Raw genomic sequence first — 25,000 nt, 5'->3', positions numbered from 1 at the left:
GACGAGTTTTAGTTGTGCCGGGTTGTGCTTAGACAATGAATGTATTATTGTATACGGGAGCCATTTCTTCTCAATCTCCTTTTACACAACCATTTGTACTGTGCAAGAACTGCCTTCCTTTTCACACCTTCTGTAGCCCCCTGAGCCCATTCACTTTGTTGACTGATCTTTCCTCTCAAAAACAGCTCCCAAAGCCCCCTCATTGTCCCTAAACAACACGCTAGCCGGTCCTATTACATTTACCAACAAAGACGAGTTACCCTACATCCATTCCTTTCCAGGAGACGTTCAGTACCAGCAACATCTTCTGCAAACAGTTGGTGGTTAACCTCTCTTGGGTAGGGGGCAGTATTTTCACATCCGGATGAAAAGTGTGCCCAAAAAAACAGCCTGTCACTCAGGCCCAGAAGCTAGGATATGCATATAATCGGTAGTTTTGGATAGAAAACACTCGAAAGTTTCTAAAACTGTTAACATTTTGTCTGTGAGTATAACAGAACTGATATGGCAGGTGAAACCCCGAGGACAACCCCCCCCCCCCAAAAAAAAATCAGCCTACCACTGTTTTCAATGGCTGTCATGTTTATTATAAGGCTAAATCTTCCCAGATTGCAGTTCCTAGGGCTTCCACTAGATGTCAACAGTCTTTAGAAAGAACGTCATGCTGGTTTTTGGAAAAATCGAGCCAGAAATTGTAGTTTTTCTAGGTGGCTCCCATTTTGGCTGTAGTGTTTCCAAGGGCGTGGAAGAGAGCGCGTTCTTTGGTATTTTTCTCCGGTAAAGACAATAACATTTGTCACAATAGTCCGTGATCACAAAGAGTCTCAGATTCCCAAACACACCGTGCCGAACACAATTACCAGTGTACTGAAACCCAATTCTGATTTTTAAAAAATCACTATTTGGTCTTTTGACTAATCAGATCAGTTCTGAAAAAATATTTGATGGGATTAAGACCGAATAGTGGAAAGAATTTCAAAATTGGACTTCCTGCATAAACGCAGCCAGTGTGGCTCAGCATAAGACCACACAGGAGGTGAGGGCTTATAACAATGGCCAGAATGGAGCAAAGTGGGGCCTCCCACTCCTCTTTCTTTTCTGGTTAGCGCCAGTTTGTGCTGTTCTGTGAAGGGAGTAGTACACAGCGTTGTACGAGATCTTCAGTTTCTTGGCAATTTCTCACATGGAATAGCCTTCATTTCTCAGAACAAGAATAGACTGGTGAGTTTGAGAAGAACGTTCTTTGTTTCAAGCCATTTTGAGCCTGTAATCGAACGCACAAATGCTGTTACTCAATTAGTCTAACGAAGGCGAGTTGTATTGCTTCTTTAATCAGCACCACAGTTTTCTGCTGTGCTAACATAATTGCAAAAGGGTTTTCTAATGAACATTAGCCTTTTAAGATGATAAACTTGGATTAGTTAACTCAACGTGCCATTGGAACACAGGAGTGATGGTTGCTGATAATGGGCCTCTGTACACCTATGTAGATATTCCATTAAAAATCATCAATTTCCAGCTAAAATAGTCATTTACAAGATTAACAATGTCTACACTGTATTTCTGATCAATTTGATGTTATTTTAATGGACGAAAAAATGTGCTTTCTTTCAAAAACAAGGACATTTTTAAGTGACCCCAAACTTTTCAATGGTAGTGTACATTAAGTACCAGTCAAACGTTTGGGAACACATTCTCATTCAAGGGTTTTTCTTTATTTCTACTATTTTCTACATTGTAGAATAATAGTGAAGTCATCAAAACTATGAAATAACACATATGGAATCACTTAGTACCAAAAACGTTATAAACAAATCAAAAGATATTTTATATTTGAGATTCTTCAATGTAGCCACCCTTTTTGCCTTGATGACAGCTTTGCACACTCGTGGCATTCTCTCAACCAGCTTCATGAGGTAGTCACCAGGAATGCATGTCATTTAACAGGCGTCCCTTGTTAAAGGTTCATTTGTGGAATTTCTTTCCTTCTTAATGCGTTTGAAACACATCCTTTGCTGTGACATTCCAAACTGAGCTCAGATCCAATTTCCTTTGATCATCCTTGAGGTGTCACAACAACTTGATTTGAGTCCACCTGTGGCATATTCAAGTCTATATAAAGGTCCCACAGTTGACAGAGCAGGAACTATACCATGAAGACCAAGAAACTGTCCGCAGATCTCTGATATATAATTGTGATGAGGCATATATCTGGGGAACGGTGTAAAAACATTTCTAGAGCATTGAAGGTTTCCACAGTGGTCTCCGTCATTGAGAAATTGAAAAAATATGGAACTACCAAACGATGTGAAACTATCACATATTAGGGAAGACCCAGATGCAGACAGTGTCGAAGTAACAAAAGTTTATTACTAGAACAGGGGTCAGGCAAAATGACAGGTCAAAGGGCAGGCAGAGGTCAGTAATCCAGACCAGAGTCCATAAGGTACAGAACGGCAGGCAGTCTCAGTAATCCAGATCGGAGTTCATAAGGTGCAGAACAGCAGGCAGTCTCAGTAATCCAGATCAGATTCCAAAAGGTACCAAATGGCAGGTAGTCTCAGGGTCAGGGCAGGCAGAATGGTCAAAACCGGGAAAACAGACAGGAGCAAGGGGGGAAACACTGGTAGACTTGATGAACAAAACTAACTGGCAACAGACAAACAGAGAACACAGGTATAAATACACAGGGGATAATGAGGAAAGATGGGAGACACCTGGTGGGGGGTGGAGACAATCACAAAGACAGGTGAAACAGATCAGGGTGTGACACCTGGAGGGGGGTGGAGACAAGCACAAAGACAGGTGAAACAGATCAGGGTGTGTGACACCTGGAGGGGGGTGGAGACAAGCACAAAGACAGGTGAAACAGATCAGGGTGTGACACCTGGAGGGGGGTGGAGACAAGCACAAAGACAGGTGAAACAGATCAGGGTGTGACACCTGGAGGGGGGTGGAGACAAGCACAAAGACAGGTGAAACAGATCAGGGTGTGACACCTGGAGGGGGGTGGAGACAAGCACAAAGACAGGTGAAACAGATCAGGGTGTGACACAGACTCTGCCTAGAGCTGGACGTCCGACCAAACTTAGCAACCAGGCAAGAAGGACCTTGGTCAGGGAGGTGACCAAGAACCCAATGACCACTCTAACGGAACTAAAGAGTTAATTGGTCGAGATGGGAGAATCTTCCAGACGGCACAACAGTCTCTACAGCAATTCTTCGATCTGGGCTTTATGGAAGAGTGGCCAGAAGGAAGCCACTCCTGAGAAAAAGACACCTAAAGGTTTGCAAAAAGGGATGTGAAAGACTGAGATCAAAAGATTCTGATGAGTCAAAATGTTTTCTTTTGGCCTGAATGCAAAGCGCTACGTCTGCAGAAAACCAGTCACAGCTCATCACCTGTCTAACACCATCCCTGCCGTGAAACATGGTGGTGGCAGCATCATACTATGGACATGCTTTTCAGCGGCAGGGACTGGGAGACTGGTAAGGATAGAGGGAACAATGAATGGAGCCAAATACAGGCAAATCATTGTGAACCTGCTTCAGAGTGCAAATGACCTTAGACTGGGGCGAAGATTTACCTTCCACCGGGACAATGACTCCGAGCATTCAGCCAAACCTACACTGGAATGGCTTCAGAACAAGAGTGAGTGGCCCTGCCAAAGCCTAAACGTGAAACCCATTGAACATCTGTGGAAAGACTTGAAGATTGCTGTTCACTGCCACTCCCCATCTAATTTAACAGAGCTTGACAAAATCTGCAAGGAAGAATGTCAGAAAATCCCTAAATCCATATGTGCAAAGCTGATACAGACATACCCAAGACGACTCAGAGCTGATACAGACATACCCAAGACGACTCAGAGCTGATACAGACATACCCAAGACGACTCAGAGCTGATACAGACATAACCAAGACGACTCAAAGCTGATACAGACATACCCAAGACGACTCAGAGCTGATACAGACATAACCAAGACGACTCAAAGCTGATACAGACATAACCAAGACGACTCAGAGCTGATACAGACATACCCAAGACGACTCAAAGCTGATACAGACATACCCAAGACGACTCAGAGCTGATACAGACATAACCAAGACGACTCAAAGCTGATACAGACATACCCAAGACGACTCAGAGCTGATACAGACATAACCAAGATCGACATACCCAAGAAGAGCTGATACAGAGCACAGACATAACCAAGACGACTCAAAGCTACAGACATACTCAAAGAGACATACCCAAGACCCAGAATACAGACATGACTCAAAGCTGATACAGACATACCCAAGACGACTCAAAGCTGATACAGACATACCCAAGACGACTCAAAGCAGTATTCTCTGCCAAAGGTGCTTCTACAACCTATTGAGTCATATTTATGTAAATTAATTATTTCTGTATTTCATTTTCAATAAATGAGCACTATTTTCTAAAAACATGGTTTCACTCTGTCATTATGGGGTGTGGACGGGTAAGAGAGAAAACACATCTGTCCATTTTGAATTCAGGCTGTAACACAACAACATGTGGAAACGGTTAAGGGGAATGAAAACCTTCTTAAGACACTGTATCATCTATACTCTTCAATGTTTTACACATTGTCATGTGAATACTATTAACAAACATGGAAGAAGTAGCGAAATGATGACAATAAATGATTCACTTCTTAGGCCTTTACATAGGCTATCGTAGAATGTAGACCAACTAAGCACTGTAAAAATATTTAAAAAACATGTTTTTACTTTGAATATTGTTGATAAAATGTATTGACAAAGTATAAAACGTAGGTTAATATAAGTGAAGGTATGTCTGTTTAAATGGTGTTGATAGGGTTGGGCTGATAATATCACAGTCCAATCCTGTAGGTGTAAATGGTGTTGATGGATCTGAACTGATAATATCACAGCCCATTCCTAATTCCTTCTATTACAGAAGAGGAAATTATAGTGCTCCTCAAGTCACTCCATTCCATTCCGGACATTGACGGAATACACTCCTGGTTTTGGCACTCCGCTTCGCTCACTCTCCTGTACCTCTTCCACTCCTTTATTGCTGTGGAAGCAGATGTTGATACTCTAATGCCAATTGATACTATTTCCCTGTCTGTTGCAGGTATTCCTTCCCAAGGAGGATAGAAGAGAACTAATTCTACCGCTCTGCACTGCTTCTGAATTCTAAACGGAGAGCGGTTTTTGGAAAGATACGGAAACAGAGAGGAGGAGAGGTGAGAGAGAGACACGGCAAAGAGGAGCAAAGCAAGAGAGAGGGAAACAGCGAAGGGAGGAAGAAAGCAGAGCTGAGTGTGTTTACCACACCTGTGATGCTGCGTTGTTTCTAGCAACCAAGACGCGCTGCGGGGATACCAATGTAATGGCCAAGGTAGTGGACCCGGAGGATGCGTGTTGCTACTGCTGAGCCAACTGGACTTTGATGCAGAGGCGCTTACTAACGGAGTAAAGAGACGCCCGGAGAACAAAACAACCGGACACACATATCTGGGCTACTACTACTGCTCATTTATCTCTGCTCTTTGTCTTTTGAAAGTTAAACCGGAGAAGTGCGAGCGGCTTACAGCAGAGAATGATGCCGTTACACCTGACTCCCTTTGTCCGCGGGAGATACAGCACGGCCACGTTGGTGATGCTCTGTTGGCTGTTCCTCGCTGGATTTACCGTCATTGGTGAGTTCAATGTATATTATCATCATATGGCCCCGGTTCAACTTCACTGCGTTGTTCTGAAACACCATCTGTAAAGGCCTTTATGTTCACAATCACATCACATAAAGAAGTCATTGTGGCAATGACGGATGGTAAATGTGCTCAGTCTGAATAAATCTGACAAGTTCTTTCTGGCTGGGATTTTGTCAAACCATTAGCCTGTCCGTATTACGCAGTCGTTTGATATTTTCTACGAGGTACTGTTGTCCATCTATCTTCATCAATTATCGGTTCAAGGTTATAGAGGAGAGGGACTCCGTTTATAAAACGATTAATCGATCTAAGATGATCGGTTCGGTTCGGTTCGTTCCATCTCAATTTACCAGTAAACAATCCAAGCAGTCCGGTGACATTACCGCTACATTAGTAATGCTGCTGACACGTTGTGTGTGTGTGTGTGTGTGTGTGTGTGTGTGTGTGTGTGTGTGTGTGTGTGTGTGTGTGTGTGTGTGTGTGTGTGTGTGTGTGTGTGTGTGTGTGTGTGTGTGTGTGTGTGTGTGAGTGTGTGTGTGTGTGTGTGTGTGTGTGTGTGTGTGTGTGAGTGTGAGTGTGAGTGTGAGTGTGTAGGCTACAGGGGTCTGATTGTTTGTCTCCTGCCCCTCTCCGGTAATTTCATGACCGATTGCAAAATAACGGGACAGAACACATGCTGGCGCACGAGCCGAACCGATGTCCCGGTGCCATGAATGAAAAAGCGACACTTATAGCAGATGTGTCGAGATGAAAGTTCAGAGATGAACGTTCAGTACCAGCACGCCACACACTGTATCCGACATCAGTTTCTTCTGAAGAAGACATATGTGATTGTATACGTGGTTAAACAAAACAAAACGGTGTGGTGCAGACTGAGTTAAGCCGTTTGTAAGCATAGGGGAATTTGCTATGCTGGCTGAGTGAAGCGGAGAAGCATTAGATAGCACGTTTCGTTCACCCTCTCCTCTCCTCCCCGTCCGCTCCCACCATCTCCGCTCACAACCATCTCTCATCTCCTCTTTCTGTCCTGTGCCTGGTCCTGCTATATTCAGCATTATGATGACAGTTTTACCTTGCTGTTATGGGACCTAGTTGGGCTGATGACAGGGTGATTCACAGAGGAGCTAGAGCCTACTATATCCTACTGTAGTCTACTATAGCATTCTATATCATACTGTAGTCTACTATCTCATTCTATATCCTACTGTAGTCTACTATAGCATTCTATATCATACTGTAATCTACTGTCTCATTCTATATCCTTCTATAATCTACTATAGCATTCTATATCCTACTGTAATCTACTATAGCATTTTCCATCCTACTGTAGTCTACTATCTCATTCTAGATCCTACTGTAGTCTACTCTAGCATTCTATATCCTACTGTAGTCTACTTTCTCATTCTATATCCTACTGTAATCTACTATCTCATTCTATATCCTACTGTAGTCTACTCTAGCATTCTATATCCTACTGTAGTCTACTTTCTCATTCTATATCCTACTGTAATCTACTATAGCATTCTCTATCCTACTGTAGTCTACTATCGCATTCTATAGCATTTTAAATCCTACTGTAGCCTTCTGTAGCCTTCTACAGTCTACTGTGGCCTTCTTTAGTCCACTGTGGCCTTCTTTAGTCGACCATGGCCTTCTGTGGCCTTCTTTAGTCTACTGTAGCCTTCTGTAGTCTACTGTAGCCTTCTGTAGTCTACTGTTGCCTTCTTTAGTCTACTGTAGCCTTCTTAGTCTACTGTGGCCTTTTTAGTCTACTGTAGCCTTCTTTAGTCTACTGTGGCCTTTTTAGTCTACTGTAGCCTTCTTTAGTCTACTGTGGCCTTCTGTGCCTTCTTTAGTCTACTGTAGCCTTCTTTAGTCTACTGTAGCCTTCTTTAGTCTACTGTAGCCTTCTTTAGTCTACTGTGGCCTTCTTTGGTCTACTGTAGCCTTCTTTAGTCTACTGTAGCCTTCTTTAGTCTACTGTAGCCATCTGTGGTCTACTGTAGCCTTCTTTAGTCTACTGTAGCCTTCTTTAGTCTATTGTAGCCTTCTTTAGTCTACTGTAGCCTTCTTTAGTCTACTGTAGCCTTCTGTCGTCTACTGTAGCCTTCTGTAGTCTACTGTGGCCTTCTTTAGTCTACTGTAGCCTTCTTTAGTCTACTGTGGCCTTTTTAGTCTACTGTAGCCTTCTTTAGTCTACTGTGGCCTTTTTAGTCTACTGTAGCCTTCTTTAGTCTACTGTGGCCTTCTTTAGTCTACTGTAGCCTTCTTTAGTCTACTGTAGCCTTCTTTAGTCTACTGTGGCCTTCTGTGCCTTCTTTAGTCTACTGTAGCCTTATGTTGCATTCTTTAGTCTACTGTAGCCTTCTTTAGTCTACTGTGGCCTTCTTTAGTCTACTGTAGCCTTCTTTAGTCTACTGTAGCCTTCTTTAGTCTATTGTAGCCTTCTTTAGTCTACTGTAGCCTTCTTTAGCCTACTGTGGCCTTTTTTAGTCTACTGTAGCCTTCTGTAGTCTACTGTGGCCTTCTTTAGTCTACTGTAGCCTTCTTTAGTCTACTGTAGCCTTCTTTAGTCTACTGTAGCCTTTTGTAGTCTACTGTATCATTTTGTAGTCTACTGTAGCCTTCTGTCGTCTACTGTAGCCTTCTGTAGTCTACTGTGGCCTTCTTTAGTCTACTGTAGCCTTCTTTAGTCTACTGTGGCCTTTTTTAGTCTACTGTAGCCTTCTGTAGTCTACTGTGGCCTTCTTTAGTCTACTGTAGCCTTCTTTAGTCTACTGTAGCCTTCTTTAGTCTACTGTAGCCTTCTTTAGTCTACTGTAGCCTTCTGTCGTCTACTGTAGCCTTCTGTAGTCTACTGTGGCCTTCTTTAGTCTACTGTAGCCTTCTTTAGTCTACTGTGGCCTTTTTTAGTCTACTGTAGCCTTCTGTAGTCTACTGTGGCCTTCTTTAGTCTACTGTAGCCTTCTTTAGTCTACTGTAGCCTTCTTTAGTCTACTGTAGCCTTTTGTAGTCTACTGTATCATTTTGTAGTCTACTGTAGCCTTCTTTAGTCTACTGTGGCCTTCTTTAGTCTACTGTAGCCTTTTGGAGTCTACTGTATCCTTCTTTAGTCTACTGTAGCTTTTTGTTAGCTACTGTAGCCTTCTGTAGCCTACTGTAATCTACTGTGGTCTTCTGTAATCTACTGTAGCCTTCTCTAGTCTACTGTAGCCTTCTGTAGTCTACTGTAGCCTTCTGTAATCTACTGTGGTCTTCTGTAGTCTACTGTAGCCTTCTTTAGTCTACTATAGCAATCTGTAGTCTTCTGTAGTCTACTGTGGTCTTCTGTAATCTACTGTAGCCTGTAGGCTTTACTCTAGTTGGCATGTAGATGTTCTTTGATGTACAAGACAATCAACACCTCAAAGGAGAAAGAGGCTGTGAAGTGTTGCAGTAGAATGGCAGACGCATGCAGTCAACGCTATGCATTATTACAATCTTATCTGGGCTACACCTTATTACCTTAAACTCTTGTTATTCATTTTCGAGGTTATATGACTTGGCAAAGAGCTTTGTAGCTCAGTTGATAGAGCACGGTGCTTTTAACGGCAGGGTTATGGGTATGATTCCTAGGACCACTAAATGTATGCACGCATGACTGTATGTTGCTTTGGATAAAAACTTATTCTGAATGGTATATTCTATAGTTATTATGAATGAAGCATCTACACTATATTGTTCCTACAGGGATTTTTTTTCTCCATAGTCATGCATGTTTTTGTCACGGATGCTGAGCTGGAGGCTCTAGTGGTGTGTGGTTGGTCACTATCCTTAAGAACGCTGTTCTTCTGCAGGAGCTGGACAGGCGGCAAACGCACACACACACACACACACACACACACACACACACACACACACACACACACACACACACACACACACACACACACACACACACACACACACACACACACACACACACATATACACACACACACATATGCACACACATATATACACACGTATACACACAAATATACATACACACATACACACACACCCATATACACACACATACACACACACATATACACACATATATACATACACACACACACCCATATACACACACACACACACACACACACACACACATACATACATACATACACACACACACACACACACACACACACTGGTTCCCCTCATGTCCTGGACAGAAAGAAGACATGCTGGTTCCCCTCATGTCCTGGACAGAAAGAAGACATGCTGGTTCCCCTCATGTCCTGGACAGAAGGCAGACATGCTGGTTCCCCTCATGTCCTGGACAGAAGGCAGACATGCTGGTTCCCCTCATGTCCTGGACAGAAGGAAGACATGCTGGTTCCCCTCATGTCCTGGACAGAAGGCAGACATGCTGGTTCCCCTCATGTCCTGGACAGAAGGAAGACATGCTGGTTCCCCTCATGTCCGGGACAGAAGGAAGACATGCTGGTTCCCCTCATGTCCAGGACAGAAGGCAGACATGCTGGTTCCCCTCATGTCCTGGACAGAAGGCAGACATGCTGGTTCCCCTCATGTCCTGGACAGAAGGAAGACATGCTGGTTCCCCTCATGTCCTGGACAGAAGGCAGACATGCTGGTTCCCCTCATGCTGGTTCTCATGTGGACAGAAGGAAGACATGCTGGTTCCCCTCATGTCCGGGACAGAAGGAAGACATGCTGGTTCCCCTCATGTCCAGGACAGAAGGCAGACATGCTGGTTCCCCTCATGTCCTGGACAGAAGGCAGACATGCTGGTTCCCCTCATGTCCGGGACAGAAGGCAGACATGCTGGTTCCCCTCATGTCCTGGACAGAAGGAAGACATGCTGGTTCCCCTCATGTCCGGGACAGAAGGAAGACATGCTGGTTCCCCTCATGTCCTGGACAGAAGGAAGACATGCTGGTTCCCCTCATGTCCTGGACAGAAGGAAGACATGCTGGTTCCCCTCATGTCCAGGACAGAAGGAAGACATGCTGGTTCCCCTCATGTCCAGGACAGAAGGCAGACATGCTGGTTCCCCTCATGTCCTGGACAGAAGGAAGACATGCTGGTTCCCCTCATGTCCTGGACAGAAGGAAGACATGCTGGTTCCCCTCATGTCCTGGACAGAAGGAAGACATGCTGGTTCCCCTCATGTCCAGGACAGAAGGAAGACATGCTGGTTCCCCTCATGTCCTGGACAGAAGGAAGACATGCTGGTTCCCCTCATGTCCTGGACAGAAGGAAGACATGCTGGTTCCCCTCATGTCCAGGACAGAAGGAAGACATGCTGGTTCCCCTCATGTCCAGGACAGAAGGAAGACATGCTGGTTCCCCTCATGTCCTGGACAGAAGGAAGACATGCTGGTTCCCCTCATGTCCTGGACAGAAGGAAGACATGCTGGTTCCCCTCATGTCCTGGACAGAAGGAAGACATGCTGGTTCCCCTCATGTCCAGGACAGAAGGAAGACATGCTGGTTCCCCTCATGTCCTGGACAGAAGGAAGACATGCTGGTTCCCCTCATGTCCGGGACAGAAGGAAGACATGCTGGTTCCCCTCATGTCCAGGACAGAAGGAAGACATGCTGGTTCCCCTCATGTCCTGGACAGAAGGAAGACATGCTGGTTCCCCTCATGTCCTGGACAGAAGGAAGACATGCTGGTTCCCCTCATGTCCAGGACAGAAGGAAGACATGCTGGTTCCCCTCATGTCCTGGACAGAAGGAAGACATGCTGGTTCCCCTCATGTCCTGGACAGAAGGCAGACATGCTGGTTCCCCTCATGTCCGGGACAGAAGGCAGACATGCTGGTTCCCCTCATGTCCTGGACAGAAGGAAGACATGCTGGTTCCCCTCATGTCCGGGACAGAAGGAAGACATGCTGGTTCCCCTCATGTCCTGGACAGAAGGAAGACATGCTGGTTCCCCTCATGTCCGGGACAGAAGGAAGACATGCTGGTTCCCCTCATGTCCTGGACAGAAGGAAGACATGCTGGTTCCCTCATGTCCAGGACAGAAGGCAGACATGCTGGTTCCCCTCATGTCCAGGACAGAAGGCAGACATGCTGGTTCCCCTCATGTCCTGGACAGAAGGAAGACATGCTGGTTCCCCTCATGTCCTGGACAGAAGGAAGACATGCTGGTTCCCCTCATGTCCAGGACAGAAGGAAGACATGCTGGTTCCCCTCATGTCCTGGACAGAAGGAAGACATGCTGGTTCCCCTCATGTCCTGGACAGAAGGCAGACATGCTGGTTCCCCTCATGTCCAGGACAGAAGGAAGACATGCTGGTTCCCCTCATGTCCAGGACAGAAGGCAGACATGCTGGTTCCCCTCATGTCCTGGACAGAAGGAAGACATGCTGGTTCCCCTCATGTCCTGGACAGAAGGAAGACATGCTGGTTCCCCTCATGTCCTGGACAGAAGGAAGACATGCTGGTTCCCTCATGTCCAGGACAGAAGGAAGACATGCTGGTTCCCCTCATGTCCGGGACAGAAGGAAGACATGCTGGTTCCCCTCATGTCCAGGACAGAAGGAAGACATGCTGGTTCCCCTCATGTCCTGGACAGAAGGAAGACATGCTGGTTCCCCTCATGTCCTGGACAGAAGGAAGACATGCTGGTTCCCCTCATGTCCTGGACAGAAGGCAGACATGCTGGTTCCCCTCATGTCCAGGACAGAAGGCAGACATGCTGGTTCCCCTCATGTCCTGGACAGAAGGCAGACATGCTGGTTCCCCTCATGTCCTGGACAGAAGGCAGACATAGTGAAAGTCGTGGAAGTGCTTCTCTAGCTCCGGGACTCAGCAAATACACAAGATGTTGAATTAACCAACAGGCATTTCGCTCGCATTAATTAGTGAATAATTAGGAATAAATTAAGATTAAATAAACAGTCATGCTCCGGGGATCGTAATATTTCAAGTCTAGAGTAAATATCAATGTAGGCAGTGGCATTCACAGGACGGCTGTTTTATGATTCATAGTGTGAATGATGGGTACTGATTGTGTGTGTGTGTCTGTGTGTGTGTGTCTGTGTGTGTGTGTGTGTCTGTGTGTGTGTCTGTCTGTCTGTCTGTCTGTCTGTCTGTCTGTCTGTCTGTCTGTCTGTCTGTCTGTCTGTCTGTCTGTCTCTGTGTGTGTTTATTATATTCGAAGGTTACAGAGCCTTCAGAAAGTATTCACACTCCTTGACCTTATCCACATTTTGTTGGGTTACAGGCTGAATTGAAAATGGATTCAACTGAGATTGTTTTGTCACCGATCTACACACAATACCCTAACAATGTCAAAGTGAAATTGTAGTTTTAGAAAAAATAAGTGTTACGGCAACCCCTAAATAAGTTCAGGGGTAAGAATGTGTCTAACAAGTCGCATAATAAGTGTGCAGTAATAGTGTTTAACGTGATCTCTGTACCCAACACATACAACTATCTGCAAGGTCCCTCAGTCGAGCAGTATAACACAGATTCAACTACAAGAACCAATAAGTGCCTCACACAGAAGGGCACATAGTGGTAGAAGGGTTCAAATACACATGGAATATCCCTTTGAGCATGGCGTAGTTATTAATTACACTTTGGATGGTGTATCAATACACCCAGTCACTACAGAGATGCAGGGGTCCTTTCTAACTCAGTTGCCGGAGAGGAAGGAAACTGCTCAGGGATTTCACCATGAGGCCAATGGTGACTTTAAAACGGTAACAGAGTTTAATGGCTGTGATAGGAGAAAACTGAGGATGGATCAACAACATTGTAGTTACTCCACAATACTAACTTAAATGACAGAGTGAAAAGAAGGTAGCCTGTACAGAATACAAATATTCCAAAACATGCATCCTGTTTTGTAACAAGGCACTAAAGTAATACTGCAAATGTGGCAAAGCAATTCATTATTTTGTCCTGAATACAAAGTGTTATGTTTGGAGCAAATACAATACATTACTGAGTCTCCATATTTTCAAGTATAGTGGTTGCTTCATCATGTTATGGGTATGCTTGCAATCGTTAAGGACTGGGGAGTTTTTCAGGATAAAAAATAAACGGAAATGAGCTAAGCACAGGCAAAATCCTAGTGGAAAACCTGGTTCAGTCTGCTTTACAACAGACACTGGGAGATTACTTCACCTTTCAACAGGACAATAACCTAAAACACAAGGCCAAATATACACTGGAGTTGCTTACCAAGAAGGCAGTGAAGGCAGTGAAGTGTTCCCGAGTGTCCGACTTACAGATTTGACTAAAATCTACTTTAAAAATCTATGGCATCACCTGAAAATTGTTGTCTAGCAATGATGAACAACCAATTTCAGAGCTTGAAGAATTTAGAAAATAATAATGGGCAAATGTTGCACAATCGAGGTGTGCAAAGCTCTCAGAGACTTACCCCGAAACAGTCACAGCTGTAATAGCTGCTAAAGGTGATTCTACAAAGTATTGACTCAAGGTTGTGAATATTTATGTTAATGAGATATTTCTGTATTTAATTTTCAATACATTTGCTGAAATGTCCAAAAACATGTTTTCACTCTGTCATTATGGGGCTATTGTGTGTACAGTAGATGGTTAAACAAATACTCCATTTTAAATTCAGCCTGTATCACAACAAAATGTGGAAAAAGTCAAGAGGTGTGAATACATTCAGAAGGAACTTTATGTGCAAATCACAGCCTTGAGCCGTCTCTCTAACCTGTGTGGCATCTATCATCTATCATCATCTATCATGGACAATCCTCCATTCTCTCATTCTATCTTTCTTTCTTTCTGTCCTTTGTTTCTTTCTTTCTTTCTTTCTTTCTTTCTTTCTTTCTTTCTTTCTTTCTGTCCTTTGTTTCTTTCTCTCTTTCTTTCTTTCTTTCTCTCTTTCTTTCTTTCTTTCTTTCTTTCTTTCTTTCTTTCTCTCTTTCTTTCTTTCATTCTCTCTTTCTCTCTTTCTTTCTTTCTTTCATTCTTTCTTTCTTTCTTTCTTTCTTTCTTTCTCTCTTTCTTTCTTTCTCTCTTTATTTCATTCCTCTTTAACAACAACAACAACAACAACTTTCTTTCTTTCTTTCTTTCTTTCATTTTCTCTTTCTTTCTTTCTTTCTTTCTTTCATTCTTTCTTTCTTTCTTTCTTTCTCTTTCTTTTTCCTTCTTTCTTTCTCTCTTTCTTTCTTTCTTTCTTTCTTTCTGTCCTTTGTTTCTTTCTTTCTTTCTTTCTTTCTTTCTTTCTTTCTTTCTTTCTTTCTTTCTTTCTTTCTTTCTTTTTCTTTGTTTCTTTCTCTCTCTTTCTTTCTTTCTTTCTTTATTTCTTTCTTTCTTTCTTTCTTTCTTTCTTTCTTTCTTTCTTTCTTTCTTTCTTCTTTCTTTCATTCTTTCATTCTTTCTTTCTTTCTTTCTTTCTTTCCTTCTTTCTTTCTCTCTTTCTTCTTTCTTTTCTTTCTTCTTTCTTTCTTTCTTTCTATCTCTTTCTCTCTCTTTCTTTCTTTCTTTCATTCTTTCTTTCTTTCTTTCTCTCTTTCTTTCTTTCTTTCTTTCTTTCTTTCTTTCTTTCTTTCTTTCTTTCTTTCTTTCTTTCTCTCTTTCTTTCTTTCTTTCTTTCTTTCATTCTTTCTTTCTTTCTTTCTTTCTTTCTTTCTTTCTTTCTTTCTTTCTTTCTTTCTTTTTCTTTCTTTCTTTCTTTCTTTCTTTCTTTCTTTCTTTCTTTCTTTCTTTCTCTCTTTCTTTCTTTCTTTCTTTCTTTCTTTCTTTCTTTGTTTCTTTTCTTTCTTTCTTTCTTTCTTTTTTCTTTCTTTCATTCTTCTTTCTCTCTTTCTTTCTTTCTTTCTTTCTTTCTTTCTTCTTTGTTTCTTTCTCTTTTCTTTCTTTCTTTCTTTCTTTTCTTTCTTTCTTTCTTTCTTTCTTTCTTTCTTTCTTCTTTCTTTCTTTTTCTTTCTTTCTTTCTTTCTTTCTTTCTTTCTTTCTTTCTTTCTTTCTTTCTTTCTTTCTTTCTTTCTTTCTTTCTTTCATTCTCTCTTTCTTTCTTTCTTTCTTTCTTTCTTTCTTTCTTTCTTTCTTTCTTTCTTTCTTTCTTTCTTTCTTTCATTCTCTCTTTCTTTCTCTCTTTCTTTCTTTCTTTCTTTCTTTCTTTCTTTCTTTCTTTCTTTCTTTCTTTCTTTCTTTCTTTCTTTCTGTACATACAGTGTTGGTATGTATGGAATTAACCTGTGTTGTCCCCTAACACATGCAGGCCTATACTATAGGCTCTTTTAAGAACTTCCAAGCTGCCATTATTGAACAGTGGTGGTGGATGGGGTGTGTTCCAGAAATGGATCGGCCGTCTAATTCCTGAGGCAATTCTTTTAACATCAGAGCTATAGGCTGGCTGGGATCACACAAAGGTGTTTGTCTTTCTGCTGGTGGCTCTATATTGACCATCTCCTCTCCTCCTCCTGTCCTCCTCTACCCTCTTCTCCTCTCCTCCGCTCCCCTCCCCTCCTCCTCTAACCTCTTCTCCCCTCCTCCTCTCCTCCTCTCTTGCTACTCTCCTCTCCTCCTCTTCTCCTCCTGGTGGGAGGATAGCTGGGTGTCTATATGGGTTGGTGGGAGGATAACTGGGTGTCTATATGGGTTGGTGGGGAGGATAGCTGGGTGTCTATATGGGCTGGTGGGGAGGATAGCTGGGTGTCTATATGGGTTGGTGGGGAGTATCGCTGGGTGTCTATATGGATTGGTGGGGAGGATAGCTGGGTTTCTATATGGGTTGGTGGTGAGGGTAGCTGGGTGTCTATATGGGTTGGTGGGGAGGATCGCTGGGTGTCTGTATGGGTTGGTGGGGAGGATAGCTGAGTGTCTATATGGGTTGGTGGGGAGGATAGCTGGGTGTCTGTATGGGTTGGTGGTGGGGGATAATAACACACGGATAGGTTAAACAAACAACAGTCAGTTACACAGTCAGTAACACAGTCAGTTAAACAGTCAGTTACACAGTCAGTTTCACAGTCAGTTACACAGTCAGTAACACAGTCTGTTACACAGTCAGTTAAACAGTCAGTTACACAGTCAGTTAAACAGTCAGTTAAACAGTCAGTTACACAGTCAGTTAAACAGTCTGTTACACAGTCAGTTACACAGTCAGTTAAACAGTCTGTTACACAGTCAGTTAAACAGTCAGTTACACAGTCAGTTAAACAGTCTGTTACACAGTCTGTTACACAGTCAGTTACAGTGTCAGTTACACAGTCAGTTACACAGTCAGTTACACAGTCAGTTACACAGTCAGTTACACAGTCAGTTACAGTGTCAGTTACAGTGTCAGTTACACAGTCAGTTACACAGTCAGTTACACAGTCAGTTACAGTGTCAGTTACACAGTCAGTTACACAGTCAGTTACACAGTCAGTTACACAGTCAGTTAAACAGTCTGTTACACAGTCAGTTAAACAGTCAGTTAAACAGTCTGTTACACAGTCAGTTACAGTGTCAGTTACACAGTCAGTTACACAGTCAGTTACACAGTCAGTTACACAGTCAGTTAAACAGTCTGTTACACAGTCAGTTACACTGTCAGTTAAACAGTCTGTTACACAGTCAGTTACACAGTCAGTTACACAGTCAGTTACACAGTCTGTTACACAGTCAGTTAAACAGTCAGTTACACAGTCAGTTACACAGTCAGTTACACAGTCAGTTACAGTGTCAGTTACACAGTCAGTTACACAGTCAGTTCCACGGTCAGTTACACAGTCAGTTACAGTGTCAGTTACAGTGTCAGTTACACAGTCAGTTACACAGTCAGTTACAGTGTCAGTTACACAGTCAGTTACACAGTCAGTTACACAGTCAGTTACACAGTCAGTTACAGTGTCAGTTACACAGTCAGTTACACAGTCAGTTACACAGTCAGTTACACAGTCAGTTAAACAGTCTGTTACACAGTCAGTTAAACAGTCAGTTAAACAGTCTGTTACACAGTCAGTTACAGTGTCAGTTACACAGTCAGTTACACAGTCAGTTACACAGTCAATTACACAGTCAGTTACACAGTCTGTTACACAGTCAGTTACACAGTCAGTTAAACAGTCTGTTACACAGTCAGTTACACAGTCTGTTACACAGTCAGTTAAACAGTCAGTTAAACAGTCTGTTACTCAGTCAGTTACACAGTCAGTTACACAGTCAGTTAAACAGTCTGTTACACAGTCAGTTACACAGTCAGTTAAACAGTCTGTTACACAGTCAGTTACACAGTCAGTTACACAGTCAGTAACACAGTCAGTTACACAGTCAGTTACACAGTCAGTAACACAGTCTGTTACACAGTCAGTTAAACAGTCAGTTACACAGTCAGTTACACAGTCAGTTACACAGTCAGTTACAGTGTCAGTTACACAGTCAGTTACACAGTCAGTTACACAGTCAGTTACAGTGTCAGTTACACAGTCAGTTACACAGTCAGTTACAGTCAGTTACACAGTCAGTTACAGTGTCAGTTACACAGTCAGTTACACAGTCAGTTACAGTGTCAGTTACACAGTCAGTTACACAGTCAGTTACACAGTCAGTTACAGTCAGTTACAGTGTCAGTTACACAGTCAGTTACACAGTCAGTTACACAGTCAGTTACACAGTCAGTTAAACAGTCTGTTACACAGTCAGTTACACAGTCAGTTAAACAGTCTGTTACACAGTCAGTTACACAGTCAGTAACACAGTCAGTAACACAGTCAGTTACACAGTCAGTTACACAGTCAGTAACACAGTCAGTTACACAGTCAGTTAAACAGTCAGTTACACAGTCAGTTACACAGTCAGTTACACAGTCAGTTACACAGTCAGTTACAGTGTCAGTTACACAGTCAGTTACACAGTCAGTTACACAGTCAGTTACAGTGTCAGTTACACAGTCAGTTACACAGTCAGTTACACAGTCAGTTACAGTGTCAGTTACACAGTGTTAGTAACACAGTCTGTTACACAGTCAGTTACACAGTCAGTAACACAGTCTGTTACACAGTCAGTTAAACAGTCAGTTACACAGTCAGTTACACAGTCAGTTACACAGTCAGTTAAACAGTCAGTTAAACAGTCTGTTACACAGTCAGTTACAGTGTCAGTTACACAGTGTTAGTAACACAGTCTGTTACACAGTCAGTTAAACAGTCTGTTACACAGTCAGTTACAGTGTCAGTTACACAGTGTTAGTAACACAGTCAGTAACACAGTCAGTAACACAGTCAGTAACACAGTCAGTTACACAGTCAGTTACACAGTCTGTTACACAGTCAGTTAAACAGTTAGTTAAACAGTCAGTAACACAGTCAGTTACACAGTCAGTTACACAGTCAGTTAAACAGTCAGTTAAACAGTCTGTTACTCAGTCAGTTACACAGTCAGTAACACAGTCAGTTACACAGTCAGTTAAACAGTCAGTTAAACAGTCAGTTACACAGTCAGTTACACAGTCAGTTAAACAGTCTGTTACTCAGGCAGTTACACAGTCAGTAACACAGTCAGTTACACAGTCAGTTAAACAGTCAGTAACACAGTCAGTAACACAGTCTGTTACACAGTCAGTTAAACAGTCAGTTAAACAGTCAGTTAAACAGTCAGTTAAACAGTCAGTAACACAGTCAGTAACACAGTCAGTAACACAGTCAGTTAAACAGTCAGTTAAACAGTCAGTTAAACAGTCAGTTAAACAGTCAGTAACACAGTCAGTAACACAGTCAGTTACACAGTCAGTTAAACAGTCTGTTACACAGTCAGTTACAGTGTCAGTAACACAGTCTGTTACACAGTCAGTTAAACAGTCAGTTAAACAGTCAGTAACACAGTCAGTTACACAGTCAGTTACACAGTCAGTTAAACAGTCAGTTAAACAGTCTGTTACTCAGTCAGTTACACAGTCAGTAACACAGTCAGTTACACAGTCAGTTAAACAGTCAGTTAAACAGTCAGTTAAACAGTCAGTTACACAGTCAGTTAAACAGTCTGTTACACAGTCAGTTACAGTGTCAGTTACACAGTGTTATTAACACAGTCAGTAACACAGTCAGTAACACAGTCAGTTACACAGTCAGTTACACAGTCTGTTACACAGTCAGTTAAACAGTCAGTTAAACAGTCAGTAACACAGTCAGTTACACAGTCAGTTACACAGTCAGTTAAACAGTCAGTTAAACAGTCTGTTACTCAGTCAGTTACACAGTCAGTAACACAGTCTGTTACACAGTCAGTTACAGTGTCAGTTACACAGTGTTAGTAACACAGTCAGTAACACAGTCAGTAACACAGTCTGTTACACAGTCAGTTACAGTGTCAGTTACACAGTGTTAGTAACACAGTCAGTAACACAGTCAGTAACACAGTCAGTTACACAGTCAGTTACACAGTCTGTTACACAGTCAGTTACACAGTCAGTTACACAGTCAGTTAAACAGTCTGTTACACAGTCAGTTACACAGTCTGTTACTTCAGTCAGTTACACAGTCAGTAACACAGTCTGTTACACAGTCAGTTACACAGTTAGTAACACAGTCAGTAACACAGTCAGTTAAACAGTCAGTTAAACAGTCAGTTAAACAGTCAGTTAAACAGTCAGTTACACAGTCAGTAACACAGTCAGTTACACAGTGTTAGTAACACAGTCAGTTACACGGTCAGTTACACAGTGTTAGTAACACAGTCAGTTCCACAGTGTTAGTACTACAGTCAGTTACACAGTGTCAGTTACACAGTCAGTTACACAGTGTCAGTAACACATTCAGTTACACAGTGTTAGTAACACAGTCAGTTACACAGTGTCAGTAACACAGTCAGTTACACAGTGTTAGTAACACAGTCAGTTACACGGTCAGTTACACAGTCAGTTACACAGTGTTAGTAACACAGTCAGTTACACAGTGTTAGTAACACAGTCAGTTACACAGTCAGTTACACAGTCAGTTACACAGTCAGTTACACAGTGTTAGTAACACAGTCAGTTACACAGTCAGTTAAACAGTCTGTTACACAGTCAGTTACAGTGTCAGTAACACAGTCTGTTACACAGTCAGTTAAACAGTCAGTTAAACAGTCAGTAACACAGTCAGTTACACAGTCAGTTACACAGTCAGTTAAACAGTCAGTTAAACAGTCTGTTACTCAGTCAGTTACACAGTCAGTAACACAGTCAGTTACACAGTCAGTTAAACAGTCAGTTAAACAGTCAGTTAAACAGTCAGTTACACAGTCAGTTAAACAGTCTGTTACACAGTCAGTTACAGTGTCAGTTACACAGTGTTATTAACACAGTCAGTAACACAGTCAGTAACACAGTCAGTTACACAGTCAGTTACACAGTCTGTTACACAGTCAGTTAAACAGTCAGTTAAACAGTCAGTTACAGTGTCAGTTACACAGTGTTAGTAACACGGTCAGTAACACAGTCAGTAACACAGTCAGTTACACAGTCAGTTACACAGTCTGTTACACAGTCAGTTACACAGTCAGTTACACAGTCAGTTACACAGTCAGTTAAACAGTCTGTTACACAGTCAGTTACACAGTCTGTTACTCAGTCAGTTACACAGTCAGTAACACAGTCTGTTACACAGTCAGTTACACAGTCAGTAACACAGTCAGTAACACAGTCAGTTACACAGTCAGTTACACAGTCAGTTAAACAGTCAGTTACACAGTCAGTTACACAGTCAGTAACACAGTCAGTTACACAGTGTTAGTAACACAGTCAGTTACACGGTCAGTTACACAGTGTTAGTAACACAGTCAGTTCCACAGTGTTAGTAACACAGTCAGTTACACAGTGTCAGTTACACAGTCAGTTACACAGTGTCAGTAACACATTCAGTTACACAGTGTTAGTAACACAGTCAGTTACACAGTGTCAGTAACACAGTCAGTTACACAGTGTTAGTAGCACAGTCAGTTACACGGTCAGTTACACAGTCAGTTACACAGTGTTAGTAACACAGTCAGTTACACAGTGTTAGTAACACAGTCAGTTACACAGTCAGTTACACAGTCAGTTACACAGTGTTAGTAACACAGTCAGTTACACAGTCAGTTAAACAGTCTGTTACACAGTCAGTTACAGTGTCAGTAACACAGTCTGTTACACAGTCAGTTAAACAGTCAGTTAAACAGTCAGTAACACAGTCAGTTACACAGTCAGTTACACAGTCAGTTAAACAGTCAGTTAAACAGTCTGTTACTCAGTCAGTTACACAGTCAGTAACACAGTCAGTTACACAGTCAGTTAAACAGTCAGTTAAACAGTCAGTTAAACAGTCAGTTACACAGTCAGTTAAACAGTCTGTTACGGTCGGTTACAGTGTCAGTTACACAGTGTTATTAACACAGTCAGTAACACAGTCAGTAACACAGTCAGTTACACAGTCAGTTACACAGTCTGTTACACAGTCAGTTAAACAGTCAGTTAAACAGTCAGTAACACAGTCAGTTACACAGTCAGTTACACAGTCAGTTAAACAGTCAGTTAAACAGTCTGTTACTCAGTCAGTTACACAGTCAGTAACACAGTCTGTTACACAGTCAGTTACAGTGTCAGTTACACAGTGTTAGTAACACAGTCAGTAACACAGTCAGTAACACAGTCAGTTACACAGTCAGTTACACAGTCTGTTACACAGTCAGTAACACAGTCAGTTACACAGTCAGTTAAACAGTCAGTTAAACAGTCAGTTACACAGTCAGTTACACAGTCAGTTACACAGTCAGTTACACATTCAGTAACACAGTCAGTAACACAGTCAGTTACACAGTCAGTTACACAGTCAGTTAAACAGTCTGTTACACAGTCAGTTAAACAGTCAGTTAAACAGTCTGTTACACAGTCAGTTACAGTGTCAGTTACACAGTCAGTTACACAGTCAGTTACACAGTCTGTTACACAGTCTGTTACACAGTCAGTTACACAGTCAGTTAAACAGTCTGTTACACAGTCAGTTACACAGTCTGTTACACAGTCAGTTAAACAGTCAGTTAAACAGTCTGTTACTCAGTCAGTTACACAGTCAGTTACACAGTCAGTTAAACAGTCTGTTACACAGTCAGTTACACAGTCAGTTAAACAGTCTGTTACACAGTCAGTTACACAGTCAGTTACACAGTCAGTAACACAGTCAGTTACACAGTCAGTTACACAGTCAGTAACACAGTCTGTTACACAGTCAGTTAAACAGTCAGTTACACAGTCAGTTACACAGTCAGTTACACAGTCAGTTACAGTGTCAGTTACACGGTCAGTTACACAGTCAGTTACACAGTCAGTTACAGTGTCAGTTACACAGTCAGTTACACAGTCAGTTACACAGTCAGTTACACAGTCAGTTACAGTGTCGGTTACAGTGTCAGTTACAGTCAGTTACAGTGTCAGTTACACAGTCAGTTACACAGTCAGTTACACAGTCAGTTACAGTCAGTTACAGTGTCAGTTACACAGTCAGTTACACAGTCAGTTACACAGTCAGTTACACAGTCAGTTACACAGTCAGTTAAACAGTCAGTTACACAGTCTGTTACACAGTCAGTTACACAGTCAGTTACACAGTCAGTTACACAGTCAGTTACACAGTCAGTTAAACAGTCTGTTACACAGTCTGTTACTCAGTCAGTTACACAGTCAGTAACACAGTCAGTTACACAGTCAGTTAAACAGTCAGTAACACAGTCAGTAACACAGTCTGTTACACAGTCAGTTAAACAGTCAGTTACACAGTCAGTTTCACAGTCAGTTACACAGTCAGTAACACAGTCTGTTACACAGTCAGTTAAACAGTCAGTTACACAGTCAGTTAAACAGTCAGTTAAACAGTCAGTTACACAGTCAGTTAAACAGTCTGTTACACAGTCAGTTAAACAGTCAGTTACACAGTCAGTTAAACAGTCTGTTACACAGTGTCAGTTACAGTGTCAGTTACACAGTGTTAGTAACACAGTCTGTTACACAGTCAGTTACACAGTCAGTTAAACAGTCTGTTACACAGTGTCAGTTACAGTGTCAGTTACACAGTGTTAGTAACACAGTCTGTTACACAGTCAGTTACACAATCAGTTACACAGTCAGTTACACAGTCAGTAACACAGTCAGTAACACAGTCAGTTACACAGTCAGTTACACAGTCAGTTACACAGTCAGTAACACAGTCAGTAACACAGTCAGTTACACAGTCAGTTACACAGTCAGTTAAACAGTCAGTTACACGGTCAGTTACACAGTGTTAGTAACACAGTCAGTTCCACAGTGTTAGTAACACAGTCAGTTACACAGTGTCAGTTACACAGTCAGTTACACAGTGTCAGTAACACATTCAGTTACACAGTGTTAGTAACACAGTCAGTTACACAGTGTCAGTAACACAGTCAGTTACACAGTGTTAGTAGCACAGTCAGTTACACGGTCAGTTACACAGTCAGTTACACAGTGTTAGTAACACAGTCAGTTACACAGTGTTAGTAACACAGTCAGTTACACAGTGTTAGTAACACAGTCAGTTACACAGTCAGTTACACAGTCAGTTACACAGTGTTAGTAACACAGTCAGTTACACAGTCAGTTACACAGTGTCAGTAACACAGTCAGTTACACAGTTAGTAACACTGTGTCAGTTACACAGTGTCATTAACACAGTCAGTTACACAGTGTCAGTAACACAGTCAGTTACACAGTCAGTTACACAGTGTCAGTTACACAGTCAGTTACACAGTGTCAGTAACACAGTCAGTTACACAGTCAGTTACACAGTGTCAGTAACACAGTCAGTTACACAGTCAGTTACACAGTGTCAGTAACACAGTCAGTTACACAGTGTCAGTAACACAGTCAGTTACAGAGTGTTAGTAACACAGTCAGTAACACAGTTAGTAACACAGTCAGTAATTGGCAGCGTTAACACACTAATAAACAGTCTTTGTCTTGAGGCTGAGTACCCAGCACCACCCTTCTCCACTCAGCCGTAACAGATCGCTCACAACACAACAGGATGACAATGGAAAGTGGCTGAGTTAGCTGAAATCTAGACTGACAGCCTCTTCCTCTTTAAACTGAACCAGTTCTGTTTTCAGAGAGGAGACATGCTGCTGTTTGATATTGACGAATGCGGAGTCAGCAGTAGGATAGTAGCCTAGCGTTGTGTTGGTTCGCCATGTGATCTACTGGGCCAAGCCTGAGACTGACACACACACACACACACACACACACACACACACACACACACACACACACACACACACACACACACACACACACACACACACACACACACACACACACACACACACACACACACACACACACACACAC

The 25,000-nt window shown here is 42.3% G+C and overlaps 1 protein-coding gene across 1 annotated transcript in view; it reads left to right on the top strand.

The window, feature by feature from the left end:
* Window positions 1–5,088: 5,088 nt before the first annotated feature.
* unc5a (unc-5 netrin receptor A) overlaps window positions 5,089–25,000 on the top strand; it is a 641,788-nt gene continuing 621,876 nt past the window's right edge. Inside the window, 1 exon segment of the mRNA XM_052518001.1 lies at window positions 5,089–5,697. Within this exon segment, the coding sequence (XP_052373961.1) occupies window positions 5,598–5,697 (100 nt within the window). The 5' untranslated portion in view covers window positions 5,089–5,597.

The sequence above is a fragment of the Oncorhynchus keta genome, chromosome 4, assembly GCF_023373465.1.
Source record: "Oncorhynchus keta strain PuntledgeMale-10-30-2019 chromosome 4, Oket_V2, whole genome shotgun sequence".
NCBI lineage: Eukaryota > Metazoa > Chordata > Actinopteri > Salmoniformes > Salmonidae > Oncorhynchus > Oncorhynchus keta.
The sequence above is the reverse complement of the archived record's forward strand: the minus strand, read 5'-3'. Positions and strand labels throughout refer to the sequence as shown.